Raw genomic sequence first — 12,719 nt, forward strand, 5'->3', positions numbered from 1 at the left:
GCGGGCCGTGAGGTACCGCAGCCGGGGAAGAAGCGTCAAACGTTTCTCTCACTAAAAAATACTTTGGAGGGTTGCATGTCTGTTTTCTGAACTTTAATTATTCCCGTCAGAGAAGAGTTCTCTCCAAGCAGTTTTACTCACATTTCTACAAAACGAAATATAAACAACGTAATATTGATATGAAACTGTTGTTTTGTTAGTATGGCAACTTCGTAGACGATTTACGGGTCTATGTGAGAGGAGGAACTGGTGGAATGGGTTATCCTCGTCTAGGTGGGGAAGGAGGAAAAGGTGGTGATGTCTGGTTCATTGCCCAAGAAAGAACTACCTTAAAGAGCATTAAGGACAGATACCCCCAGAAGCGATTTGTAGCTGGAACAGGAGCCAACAGCAGGTAAGAGCTTGTTTGATGAAAGTGATTTTATACATCTTTTCTAGAAAGCAAAATCTCAGCTTAAGTTACTAATCCTCGTTTAATTTTTCCCAGTGTTAAAGCACTAAAAGGTGAAAAAGGAAAAGATTGTGAAGTTCATGTGCCTCTGGGAATTTCAGTTCTTTGTGATGATGGCAAGCAGATTGGTAAGAACTTTTGCTTTTTTTTAATGTCTCTAGTAGATACTGTCATATTTATTGATAGCATCTAGCAGACTTCTAGCGCTAGGGTGTTTTAAAGTTACACATCTCCCAAAATATGTGTGTGTTTTCCTTTGTTTGGATAAAGAGTTTACAAAAAATACACTGTAGAAATTGTTGGAAAAGCAAGGACCCCTACCAGAAATTAGTAGTAGTTAATTTGTATTACTATATGCACCAGAAAGAAAATTGCCCTTGCAAACAAGTGTTAAAGGCTGGAAGCCATACTTTGTTTCCAAAGAAGGAAGAATACCATGACCCTGAGTGCACAGTTCTTGCAAGGAAGCATACAGAAAATTATCTCTTCATTGAAGATACATTTAAGTGGAAAATCACAACTGAGCTACTGCAGGGGATTGTGCTTTTTCACTAGTGAATTTATTTTCAGGAGAGCTTAATGCAGCAGGAGAGAGATTCCTAGCAGCTCGCGGAGGTCTTGGAGGCTCTTTGGCCACAAACTTCATGCCTTGCAAAGGTCAGAGGCGAATTGTTCGTCTTGATTTGAAACTTATAGCAGATGTTGGCTTAGTTGGGTAAGTACTGTAGTTTGAGAACTTATATTAGAAAACAAAGTAGTAAACTTCAAATGGGATTTCAAACAAATTTGAGAGTTTGGAGGATGAGCGTTACCGTACATTTGCATTGCCACTTAAATTACTTGCAGTTTGCAAAAATCAGATAGCATTTAAACCTATTAAAATCAATTTTAAAATTTGGAAAGTATTGGTTATGCTTTTGTGGGTGAAGGGCTTCATCAATCGGGGTAATACATAATTATTAATATAATTGAATTTAGCAGTTACAGTGATTATCAAAATAGTGTTAGCTAATATTTATGAAGTAAGTAGGAGGTACAAAACAGAGCCAAGAACACTATCCATATTGCATCTTCGGCTTTATGGTACTGGCACAAGTGGATCCTTTCAGTAATAGTTTTAAAGAGAGTTTCAAAGGCTATGAAGCCTACTCTCCCAAATAAACAGCTTGGAACATTTGGAAGGAAGTAATTACAAACTAGAGGACTTGCATTTCAATGTTCCTGCTTTATAACAATACAGATAAATACATTTTTATTTGGTGAAAGCTTTCAACAAACTACAATTGTAAAAGTATTGGTCTGCTCAGCATCTGCTACCCTCCCGCCCCGCCCCATGGTTTTTATTAATAAAAACCATAGGAAACATAAAATGATGAGTGGTTTGAGGTGGAAATAGTCTAACTGGTATATACCATTAAAGAATGGAAACTTGAAGACAGCATGGTTTTCTACCTACATTGTTCTCTTTTTGCTTATTAGAAATAATTCTGTTAATATCAGATTTATCTAAAGTTGTATAATTTTCAAGTGGTCTTCAGTAATTACATGATAGAGAATTTTTTCTTGTTTTAGAGTGTGTCAAAATATAGGGGTTTTATGACACCAGTGCTTCTTTAATCTTGCATTTTGGCGTGTAATTCTGACAGTTTCCCTTTAAAATAGATGAAAAGATTCATTATCAATTAATTAGAGGAGCATATTGTTTTCTTGTTGAGAGTATGAATCAGCCTCTGATAGTTTGTGGTTTTACTTTGATCTCTTTGTGTTTGTTATTTTTACTTCAGTAGATTTGCAAGTGATTTGCTATTAGATCAGCTAAAAAACATATAGGTTTGAGAAAGCTCCATCAGGTTTGGGTACAGGCTGTGATGTGTAGTGTAGATTGCAATTTAAACTTCAAAGAGCATATTGTACCTCAGTGGAAATAAAATACTCACTTGAGGAGATGACCAGAGTAACCTACCAGAATGTCTTTAAGGCACCTTTCAACATCGGCGTGCATTAAAACTACCCTCAATGGTTTTCCTGTTATAACAAGAGTCATTATGTCTCTTTCTTTTTTAAGAAAGTCCTGTATACAACCCGTTTATAAAGCCCCTTAATGTAATACTGGTCATCTTTTCCATTGGCTCGTGTTCTTATTAATTGACCCTGTTAACAGGTCATGATTCTGCATGTATTCAAGTGGAGAGTATATGGTTTTCTGTGCGACATGTGCCTTTGTGTCTTGTGACCAACATTCAGTTGCCTGTAGACACAGTGTTCTTTGATCACTGTTTCACTGAAATGTGCTGAATAACTGTCTGTAAATTTGACGGGAACACAAGCCTTGTGTGGTCTCCCATGTGGAGCAGGTGCTATGAATAAGGACTATAGCCTATGCTCTGGTGTCAGCATTAGCTTCAAGTTTGATGTGGATCCAAGGCTATTGTGTCTTTCACAGCTCAGATTAATCTTTAAAATAAGCATGTGTTATAATTTCAGTTTTAACTTAGGTTTCCATTTCAGTGGGCAGATGTATTCTGTGAAGAAGCTTTTTTAAAAGCTACCGTGTCTCTTACGGAATGTTTTTGTTGTGGTGTGCAGGTATAGCTTTCCCTTGTAAAGGGAAAAGGTTACAACCATCAGGTCTGCACAGGCCAGCTCCTAGGGTTTCACTGGTATTCTTTTTGGTTTACTTGGTAACAAAGCAATTTAGTCCCAATTTCAGGATCCCTCATACAACTTTGTGGCCTTAAAAACATACAAACTGTACATGTGTGTATCTATACACACAAAGTCTCTCTCGCTCGTCCCACCTCTCCCCCATACAGATGTACTTACAGAGTTTACATATGCTTTGCTACGTTAGCTGAACTGTGGCATAGATATCATTGGTACTTAAATTGTAGAATTTCATTAACCATGATTTCTATATGGAAAGACTGTAAATCCAACCGATAAGATGCATTTGCATGACAGGTGTTTAGAATGTAAACGTAATTTACAAAATCAGCTATAGCATGTGAAGACTGAATTCAAGTAGACCTGGATGCTTATGCTGTATTTCCATCTGAATGACTTTGAAAGATTTCCCTTAAATCTATTACTTGTGTATTTACATACCTCTCCTGCCGGCATCCTTGGGAAGCATTGTTGGATTTAGAAAAATTATTCAGATTTGATTAAAAAAAATCATAATGATCTGGGTTTTCATGGGGTTTTTTGCGGTTTGGTTTTTTTTTTGAAGTCTGAGTAAATGTGTCTGCAAAAATTAGTTGATAGCATTGTGTTTGACTAGGGTAATACAGTGTATTTGGTAATAAAATCTACAGGAATCACATATGTGTTTACTCAGTGTATAAATTCTGACTTTCCTTCTAGGTTTCCAAATGCGGGAAAATCATCCTTGTTAAGCAAGATTTCTCATGCCAAACCTGAGATTGCAAATTATGCATGTAAGTTCATACTCTTATCTTTTAGAGCAGTAATATTTCATGAGAGCAAGAAGTCTTTTCTCTGACTTGGTTTGGAGGTTTGTAATAAAGAATAGGGGATAACTATGTTGCCTGCTAAATACGTTACACAGATTTTTAATTATAAGAAACACTTCGAAGAGAGACTTGCTGTTTCAGTGTCCAGTTTCTTTAACCACCTCAGTTTTTCATGTGTACACCGTTGTAGTGCTTCAACCTGTTGATTCAGGGTCTATTTAACATTTATTTTAGCCTCAGCCCATTTTATTGCATCTGAGACTCTCTGTGGTGTGTAATATCCTCAGTCTACTGAATATGCACCATTAAGTTCCTTTGCATAAACATCTTGTATGCATTGGAAGTAACTACCACCTGTTCTTGCAACAAAGTAAGATTTTGGTTTTGAATCTGTCCACTGAAAAATGGGCAGAAAATTTTTGTTATTTTTCTATCAGTAAATTGGGATTAGTTGTCTGATCATTCTTTAATTAAAAAGCAAGAGTACAAGTGCTGATAATTCCTACTGACCTTCGTATGCCACTCCTGATTCTCTACAACATTTTTTATATTTTTCCTCAGTTGGAAGAGTCCTATCTCACTTTGCCGTTTGTTGTTTTTCCCTATTTGGAAGCTATTCTGTAGTCTGGATAATCATTTTTGCGTCTGAGACTTCTCTAGCTCCTCTATTGCCTTTTGGGAACAGAATTGCAGACAGTGCCAAGATTTGGTGAACCACTGTTTTTTTGAGTGGTCTAATTTTGTTCTCTCTTGTTTTGCTTTTTCTTTATTTCTTTTCCAGTAATTCTTAACATCCCATTTGCCTTATTTTTTTCTGCTACTGAACATTTGTTTCATTTGAATATGAAGAGAGAAAGTCCTGCAACATTTAAATGTTTTGTAACATTAACATTTTTTAAAATGTTAAAAATCGTTTTGCTTTCTTTCCCCTCCTCTTTTTTTTCCCTTGTCATAGTTACAACAATACAGCCTGAACTAGGAAAGATCATGTATGCAGATTATAAGCAGGTTGGTATGAAAGTTCATTCTGGTTGTTTGTTAAAGTTGTATATAATGATCAGTTATGTTGCTTACATGATTTCAGAAAGAAAAAGGAAACTTGTAGGTTTTTTCATGTGTGTATCTAAATGCAATTACATGGACTTAATGAGAGTTGTGAATTAATTTTTATGAATTTTTATGAATTAATAAGAGAGCTTTATAGCCAGATGCAGTAATACGACGTTGAGCTGATTTCAAGTCACTTTAATAAATGGCTTCTCATTTTCCCTTTTTTCCTTTCTGTGGTTCTAATCCTGCTTTATAATCTGAAGAGTTGTGAGCTTGTGTATGGAATTGAGATTGCTGTGTCCTAGTATACTCTTGTTAAGTTTAGGACTTTAAAAAATCGTTGTTTCAGAGACTAGTCTGTTATTTTTATTTAGAGGAGGCAAATTTTCTGCAAGTTGGCCATACAGAGAACTCTGGAATGAATGAATCATTTTCAGAATGGATTTTAAACAGTGGCATATTTGTCCAATAGCTGCAGATCTGCGGAGTGAATGACAGGGAATTCAGTTAATACAACCCAGTTACCATAACTTACTGTTCTGGCTTTCTAGGTTGGCTGCTCTAACTTCCTTTAGTGGTTTGGTTTTTGTGTTTTGGTTGGTTTGTTTGTTTGTTTTGTAATAAAAAACTAAAATAGTATGAAGTGATAGTGATTGCCTGAACAGCCAGGATAGTGCACTACTGTGTGAGAGGTGAGGTACCTGGGTCCAGTTCCTTTTGTGGTAGGCTGTAGCTCTGGAAGACTGGTGGAGCTACTGCCCTACCACCTTAATTTTTGTGAACCCAATTCCACCCAGCTTCTTCAGGTAAGGTTGCCAGATAATTGTGTGGTGCCTGGAATCCTTTCTACTGTATCCACTGGGGGGAAAACCAACGCTAAATGAGACTCTTACTAACAGATTTTGGACCCCAAGTTCATGTAAGGTTACAGCAAACATTTTGATTCCTCAAGCTTGAATCTTCTTTGATGTGCTTTTATTTTGTTTTTGAAGTGTATGATACATGCAGTACTGGGCTCATCACTTCCAAGATAAAAGGGTTTCATGTGATTTAACCAGAAAAGCATACCTCTCAGATGTGAAAAGACAGAAAACTCCTCTTTTCACTTTCAGAAGCAATAATCTTAGGGGGATTCAGTAGCTGATGCTTGAAAACATTCATTTAACAACCTTTAACAAAACTGTGTATTAAAGGAAGTAAGTCTAGTTTGTCAGGTTCCCAGTAGAAGTGCACATAACTAAGCGAAATTTTTTGTATATTTGTTTCATCTGCTGGTTTAGGGTAACTTATCCTAGAAAGCTGTGCTGCAAATAACAGGATTGTTTATAGCCTTCTAAAAAAAACTAACTACTTGCCATGAATCAGGACCTCTTGTTCTTACTGGTGTATCTTTCTCCAGCAGGAGAACTACTTGCACTCCTGGCTTTCTTTTCTGCAGTCTGTTTCACGTCATAGCTAATGATCCTTATTGTTGGCTGTTTCTGCAGTTCATGGATTTTGTATCACAGTGTTGGGTGCTATATAGGAACTATATGGACAAAATATCTCTTTTCTAAAATCAAAGGAACTAGTGATTGTGATCATAGGGAACATATGTGAGTAAGAGGAAGTACTTCAGCTCTCGGTATTGCAACTGCTGAAAACAAAACAATGTAAGCACTTAAGAGCAATAATTGAGGTGACTGTCCTGTATCGCTCAAGGGAGACTGGCTCATTATCTTTTTCTTTTTTCCTACAGAACATTGATGTTTTTAAGGAAATACGTAGCAATTTGCTTATTTTATCTTAGTACGTTATAAAGAAAAAAATACATGCAAGTTATCTGGTGCCATCTGTCATTACTACTTGGAAAAGAGAAGAGACAAAAGTAGAGGATCTGTGTATGATTCTGGGTTCAGGTCTTTGTACCAGATCATGGAAACTAGCAGAAGCATTTACATTTTCTACCAGAATATCTGAACCAAGTGCTGTTTTGAGAGAGTGTGAGTTTCTTTATGAGCTCCGTAAAAAACAGTCTTTGGAAGAGAACTAAAGGTGGGGGGAAAAAGGTGATGATGGTACCACAGCACTCAAACACATCACACCAGGAAGTTGATGTTTCTGTTCTAACTCTCTAGTTATTCTCTCCCTGTTTCAGTTATTCTCTCCCTGTTTCTAGTTACAAGTCTGTGGTTCATCGAACTGTATCTCATGTCTCTGTAGATGGAAAATTCTGAAGCAAGGCTTCAAATATTTAGGAAATGCGTAATGGTTAAAAGTTAATGTGACACATGAGTGGGAGTGTAACTCACTCATAGCAGAAAGCCCCCTTCTGCAATAGGTAGTACACTGGAAATTTGTTTGTGTGCTGGCTTTGGGCGTTGTTTAATTTAATCCAGTTGCTGTCTAAATGGGTATTAGATAGATTTGAAGACCTTACTTCTGCTCTTCTTTGCTTCGCTATCTGTCTTAGCTTTCTGTGAGTTAACGAGTATATATTTGGGGATTTTAGTATTCTGCTCTTTTTCGGTTTGTCTCAGCTCTCCTTTACAACTGTGTACAGCCCTCTCAACCAGCAGAGAAAATTACAAGATCCCTGTCCGTTGTGGCAGTCTTTGTTGGGCTCTCATTGAAAGCTGATACACTAATCAAAATCTCATTTCAGTTGAAAAGCAGAAGACAAATTCTTGGAGCTTTTCATGCTCAGGGGAACAATGTTAAGTGGGTTTGCATTTGGAACAATGATCCTCTGTAGCCACAAGGAACTTTATTTTCTTTTCCAGTGACAGTTTGAATTCTACACAACCATGATAACTTAATCTTCTTTCCTTTCAGAGTCTGTTTTATTCTCAGGTAAATTTTGCAAGACCTCTGCCGAGGTATTATTACCCTCTATTTTCTACTTTGCAGACAGCTATAAATAAATAGATGAGGGAACATGAGGAGTACAATGTCTGTGTAATAGTAGCATTTTGTTTAAATCTGCTTCTGATGATAGATTCTAAATATATCAAAACAGCCAATGCATACTGCTGGAGAACTGATCCCCCGCACAATTCCAAGGAATACACATAGTTGTAAAAAGAGTCTCTCAAAATAGATATTCCTGACATTCCTTTGTCTGGGTCCTTTTGTTTACATAAAATGATAATAGGTGTTGATAGTTTAAAATCACCATTTCTGCGTGTTGGAAATCTTTTGTTTGAAACTTTTGTTTTCCTAGATTTCAGTAGCTGATCTCCCAGGACTGATTGAAGGTGCACATGCAAACAAAGGGATGGGCCACAAATTTCTCAAACATGTAGAAAGAACCAAACAGCTTCTCTTAGTTGTAAGTTAAATAAAATTTACAGCTTATTGAAATGAAAGGCAGTGCAGTAAATAAAATGCGTCTTAATTGCAGTGTAGTTGGAATTTAGGAAATCATTTGTAATTTGCATATTTTATGATAAATATAGCTGTACCACTTTTCAGAATGGAACGCTGAAACAACTGATGATAAATTAAATCCTTAAACAGAATTTATCATTAAAATTTGCCAATTAATTTAGAGCATAATTAAAGCATGGGGTGATTTTTTTTCCTTTCTTTTTTTCTGTAAGATCCCCTTAAAAAAGAGGTTTAAAAATCAGACCTTTGAGAAACACTGTATCAGGAACCAACCAGTTTCTGCTTCCAGTGTCTATGGTGTTTCTTTGGTGTATAGTTGCCCTCTGTTATTTGCCCAGGAATGAGGGCATATACGTGGACGTTTTACTGCAAAGTAGTTGATGGAGATTACCTTGATACTGTCACATAATTTAATACCGCAAAGCTTGTTTTTCTGTAACTGTTTCAGGTTGATATTTCTGGGTTTCAGCTGTCTATTAAGACTCAGTTCAGAACAGCCTTTGAAACTATATTGCTTCTAACAAAAGTAAGTTCTCATCTTCCTAATTAACAGTTGTAGTTATGTGTTGAGCCAAGAAAGAGGCTCAATTTTGATCAAGAACTTTCAAATGTTAGTGTGTCTTTGGGATTTATAATATAAGGGCAGTTAACAAGCTTAGGATTCTCCGAAATGATGAAATCTTTATTTTTAACTGTCCAGGTAAAACTGCTCTATTTTATGTCGGGCACAACCGTTCCTTCATTAATCTGTGCAGCATATTTCTTACAGTCAAGTAAAGGTGAAAAGACCCATCATTTTCAGTTCCCCAGTCTGGTAGCATTTTAGGAAGTAGAAATACCTGGGCATAGTTAAATCCCTGCCTTGATGCCCTTACTGCATAGCCTAATGGAGATGAGACAGGCCCCAGCTTTGCAGACATTCAGTGTTTACATCTCTTATCAGTGCTTCTGATTAGAATAATACATTTTAAGTAATTTCAAGTTTAGCAGCTGTTCGCTCTCGAGCTATATGACTTAAGATGAATAATCTTCTGAATTTCAGCTATTGCTGTTTATTTTTAGCTTATTCATGGTTGCGATTATATGTTTTATAGATCTGAACCTTTTCTGAAATTGATTTCATGTTTGTGGATATCAGAAAACCAAAAACAAAACTGTCATTCTTTTTATAGGAGACTGTTTCAGAATCAGCCGGCCTGTTTACCTGAAATACCTGTGTTTGAGCAAAAAATCAGTGAATCACTGAAAATTAATTTCTTCTGTCAGACTGCTTTAATACATCAACCTTGGGCACCTGAGTAAATCTCACAGCTGCCTAGGCATGAAAGACTATTTAGGCAATTAAATGAGAGAGGAGATGTAAAATTGAAGTAGCACTTGTTAAACTACAAATACTTCTTAAGGCAAATTTACTTGTCTTTTAAGGAACTGGAGCAGTACAAAGAGGAACTTCTAACAAAGCCCGCACTTCTTGCTATTAATAAAATGGATTTGCCTTGTGCAAAGGATAACTTGAATGAACTTATGAAACAACTACAGAATCCTCAAGGTAAATTAACTTTCAACAATTACTTTCCACAAAAGTAGTAATAAGATTTCATCAGGGGTAACTCTGATGGAGTTGGCAAGGAGTTGTTTGAAACTGAAGTCAGATATTAAATTTATTATTTGAACATATGTTTTAAAACCACCTTGTGCATTTAGAGATCTGCTTATATGCATTTGTAGTGCTGGTTTCACTGTTGGGGAGGTATTTTAATAAAATAGAGATATCCTAGAAGATCTTTCACAACTATGGTATGGGAGAGTAAATTTCCAGTCTAGGTATTTCAGATAACAGTAAGCTCTGTTGAAGGTCCCCTTACAGACACTGATGTACATACAATTTATCATGTAATTGTGGCCAAACCACATGAAAATTCTAGACAAGCCTATGTAGGGTTTTACTTCAGCTATTACATTGGGTAAATTTCTTCCTCTTTCCTGGAGTGTATAAGAACGAAGGAGGCTTAAAACCATTCATCTCCCATGTTCTACAACTTGGGATTTCTTTGTACGGATCTTAAAGGAAGGGTATAGAATCTTCTCATGAGGGTGTAAGTACAGTATAACTGCTATGTTAGTGCTTGTCTTCTGAGACTTTAGCTGTTTTTTTAAAGATCAATTAAGCAAATAGTACTTCTATATTAATTGCAGTTATGCTTCTTACTGTAATTTATTAAAGTTTATTTTCTAAATTTAATGGGATTTTATGGGCTTTGTACTGATACATTATTTGGGGCTTGTACTAACCCTTTCAATATGACTTTTCAGACTTCTTACCCTTACTACAGGAAGAAATGATTCCTGCAAATACACTTGAATTCAAAGATGTAATTCCTATATCTACATATACTGGAGAAGGAATTGAGGAACTAAAAGCACGTATAAGAAAATCAATAGATGAGGAAGCAGAGCAGGAGAATGAAGAATATCGGAAAAAGAAACTACTACTTTTACAAACTTCAGAAGAGGAACAAATGAATAGAAGCTAGCATTCTTGGCTGGATCCAATGCATTTTAATATTTTTAGTACGTACATGAACCCATTGCTATGCAGACCTTCCATTTAATTTTTGTTCCCTCTGCCACCACTGCCCAGTTCTCTGCTCCCGCCCATTGTCTCAATTTCTTTTGGCACTTGGGTAGAGCACAGTGGGGAAAAGAACAGGTTTTTCTGATTTACGTTGGCTGCTGACTGAACAGAGTAAAGACCAAAGTATGTGCAGCTCAAAGCACTGCTTATCAACCGATGATCCCTGGAATATTTTTTGCCAATTGGGATGAATAGAAGGAATATAACCCGCAGAGGTAGCAAAGGAGCGAGTTCAACCACGCTACATCATTTGCCGTGGACATTAGAAGTACCCAGGGAAATTTCTGATGGGTCTAGTGCTTCTAAGGTGAACCAGTTCTGTGACTTTGACAGGCATTGGATTGTGGCATTTTTGTTGTTTTTAAAGATTTAAAGGAAAACACAAATAAATGGCCACAAGGAAGTGACTTGTAGGAGCACGAAAAAGCAAGGCTGATGTTGGGGTTTTTTTCACACCTGCTGGTGCCTACTGCAGTCCTCTTGATCATATAAATCCTGATTCCAAGTTCCCAGACTTAATTTGGGATTCCCTCCTTTTATGGAGTTGTGGGTATATATTACTTTTTGGTGGAGAAAATGATGACTGCTTTTCAACAGAGCTATACATTTTTGGGAACAGTTAATGTTCCAATTTTTGTATTACAAGCAGGCACACTTACATTTTACTTTTTTAAAAAAATTAGAAGCCCTTTATTGTACAGGGTGTTTTCTACTTCAAAGCTATTAAGTTGATTGCAAAGCAAAATAAGACTGAATACATCAAAGGCCTCTCAACTTGGTCTTGTTTTGTCTTGCAAGTATACTCATCAAACCCTGCTTCTCTAAATTTTGTTAAAGCAGTCAGTGGGAAGAAAGATATGATTTCTCATGATACAATTCTTTTGTCATTAGTATTGGTTCTCATTCTGATTTTCCTGATTTTATTGTGTTTGGGACTAACATATTTTCACCAAAGCTAAGTATGGGCTGTCAACAATTTTTGATACTCCATTTATTTCATAGTCGAAACTAACTTTTTTTTGTCAGACTTGAACACTGGTCTTAATCTTACACATAAATGAGGGGGAAAAAAGTTTGAAACAAGAGCCAGCTTGGCTTTATTTCAGCTGTGTATGAAGAGTTGTATGAGCTTCAGCGATGAATGGATAATGAGTAAGCGCAACACTGAGCCAGTCTTAAGAGCTGTAGCTTGCAGGACGAGTACTGGCCTTTGCGCTTCTTGTGGGGTTAACTCAAGCTGGCAGAGCCGCTCACTCACCACTCAGGGGAGAATCCAATGAAAAAACACAAGGTAACCTGTGGGTTAAGGTTTAATAGGTGAAGGAAAGAAGAAGGGAAAAGGAGAAAAAAAAGGTGCAAAAGCAATCACTTGCCACCTACCACCACCAGACCGATACCCAACCAACCGCTCTCCTGCTGACCAGCCACTTTGGGAAGACCAACCCCCCAGGTTTTATTGCTGACGTGATATGGCCTGGGATATCCCCAACCAGTTTGGCCAGCTGTCCCCAGTGAGCAGCCGGGCCCCGGCAGCACCTGATGCTGAGTCCGGGTGCTGCAGGGCATGTGCTGGGTTCAGCTGGAAGCAGCAACGCGAAGCGTGGGGAAACGGATCCCCCTGAGGTGAGCTCCGCAGAGAGCAGGTGGCTGTGCGGCTCCTTCAGGGCCTGCGAATCAATTGCTCCCGAGACCCAGCAACAGCTCAGGCGGGATTCCAAAGAGTTAAGTTTTGTTCGATGCC

General features: G+C 37.3%; 1 protein-coding gene across 1 annotated transcript; it reads left to right on the top strand.

Moving 5' to 3' along the window:
• Window positions 1–191: 191 nt before the first annotated feature.
• GTPBP10 (GTP-binding protein 10 (putative)) lies at window positions 192–11,020 on the top strand. The gene is made up of 9 exons (XM_009576727.1): window positions 192–394; window positions 488–579; window positions 1,022–1,166; window positions 3,815–3,888; window positions 4,880–4,932; window positions 8,177–8,284; window positions 8,792–8,869; window positions 9,769–9,892; window positions 10,657–11,020. The coding sequence occupies exons 1-9, from the start codon at window positions 255–257 to the stop codon at window positions 10,875–10,877; spliced, it is 1,035 nt and encodes a 344-aa protein (XP_009575022.1). The 5' UTR covers window positions 192–254; the 3' UTR covers window positions 10,878–11,020.
• Window positions 11,021–12,719: the final 1,699 nt, after the last annotated feature.

This window comes from Fulmarus glacialis, unplaced genomic scaffold, assembly GCF_000690835.1.
Source record: "Fulmarus glacialis isolate BGI_N327 unplaced genomic scaffold, ASM69083v1 scaffold26564, whole genome shotgun sequence".
NCBI lineage: Eukaryota > Metazoa > Chordata > Aves > Procellariiformes > Procellariidae > Fulmarus > Fulmarus glacialis.

Coding starts and splice junctions, on each gene's coding strand:
- GTPBP10 (XM_009576727.1), top strand. CDS start 255: ATGGGTTATCCTCGTCTAGGTGGGGAAGGAGGAAAAGGTGGTGATGTC. Junction 4,933..8,176: donor TGTATGCAGATTATAAGCAG/GTTGGTATGAAA, acceptor TTGTTTTCCTAG/ATTTCAGTAGCTGATCTCCC. Junction 8,285..8,791: donor CCAAACAGCTTCTCTTAGTT/GTAAGTTAAATA, acceptor TAACTGTTTCAG/GTTGATATTTCTGGGTTTCA.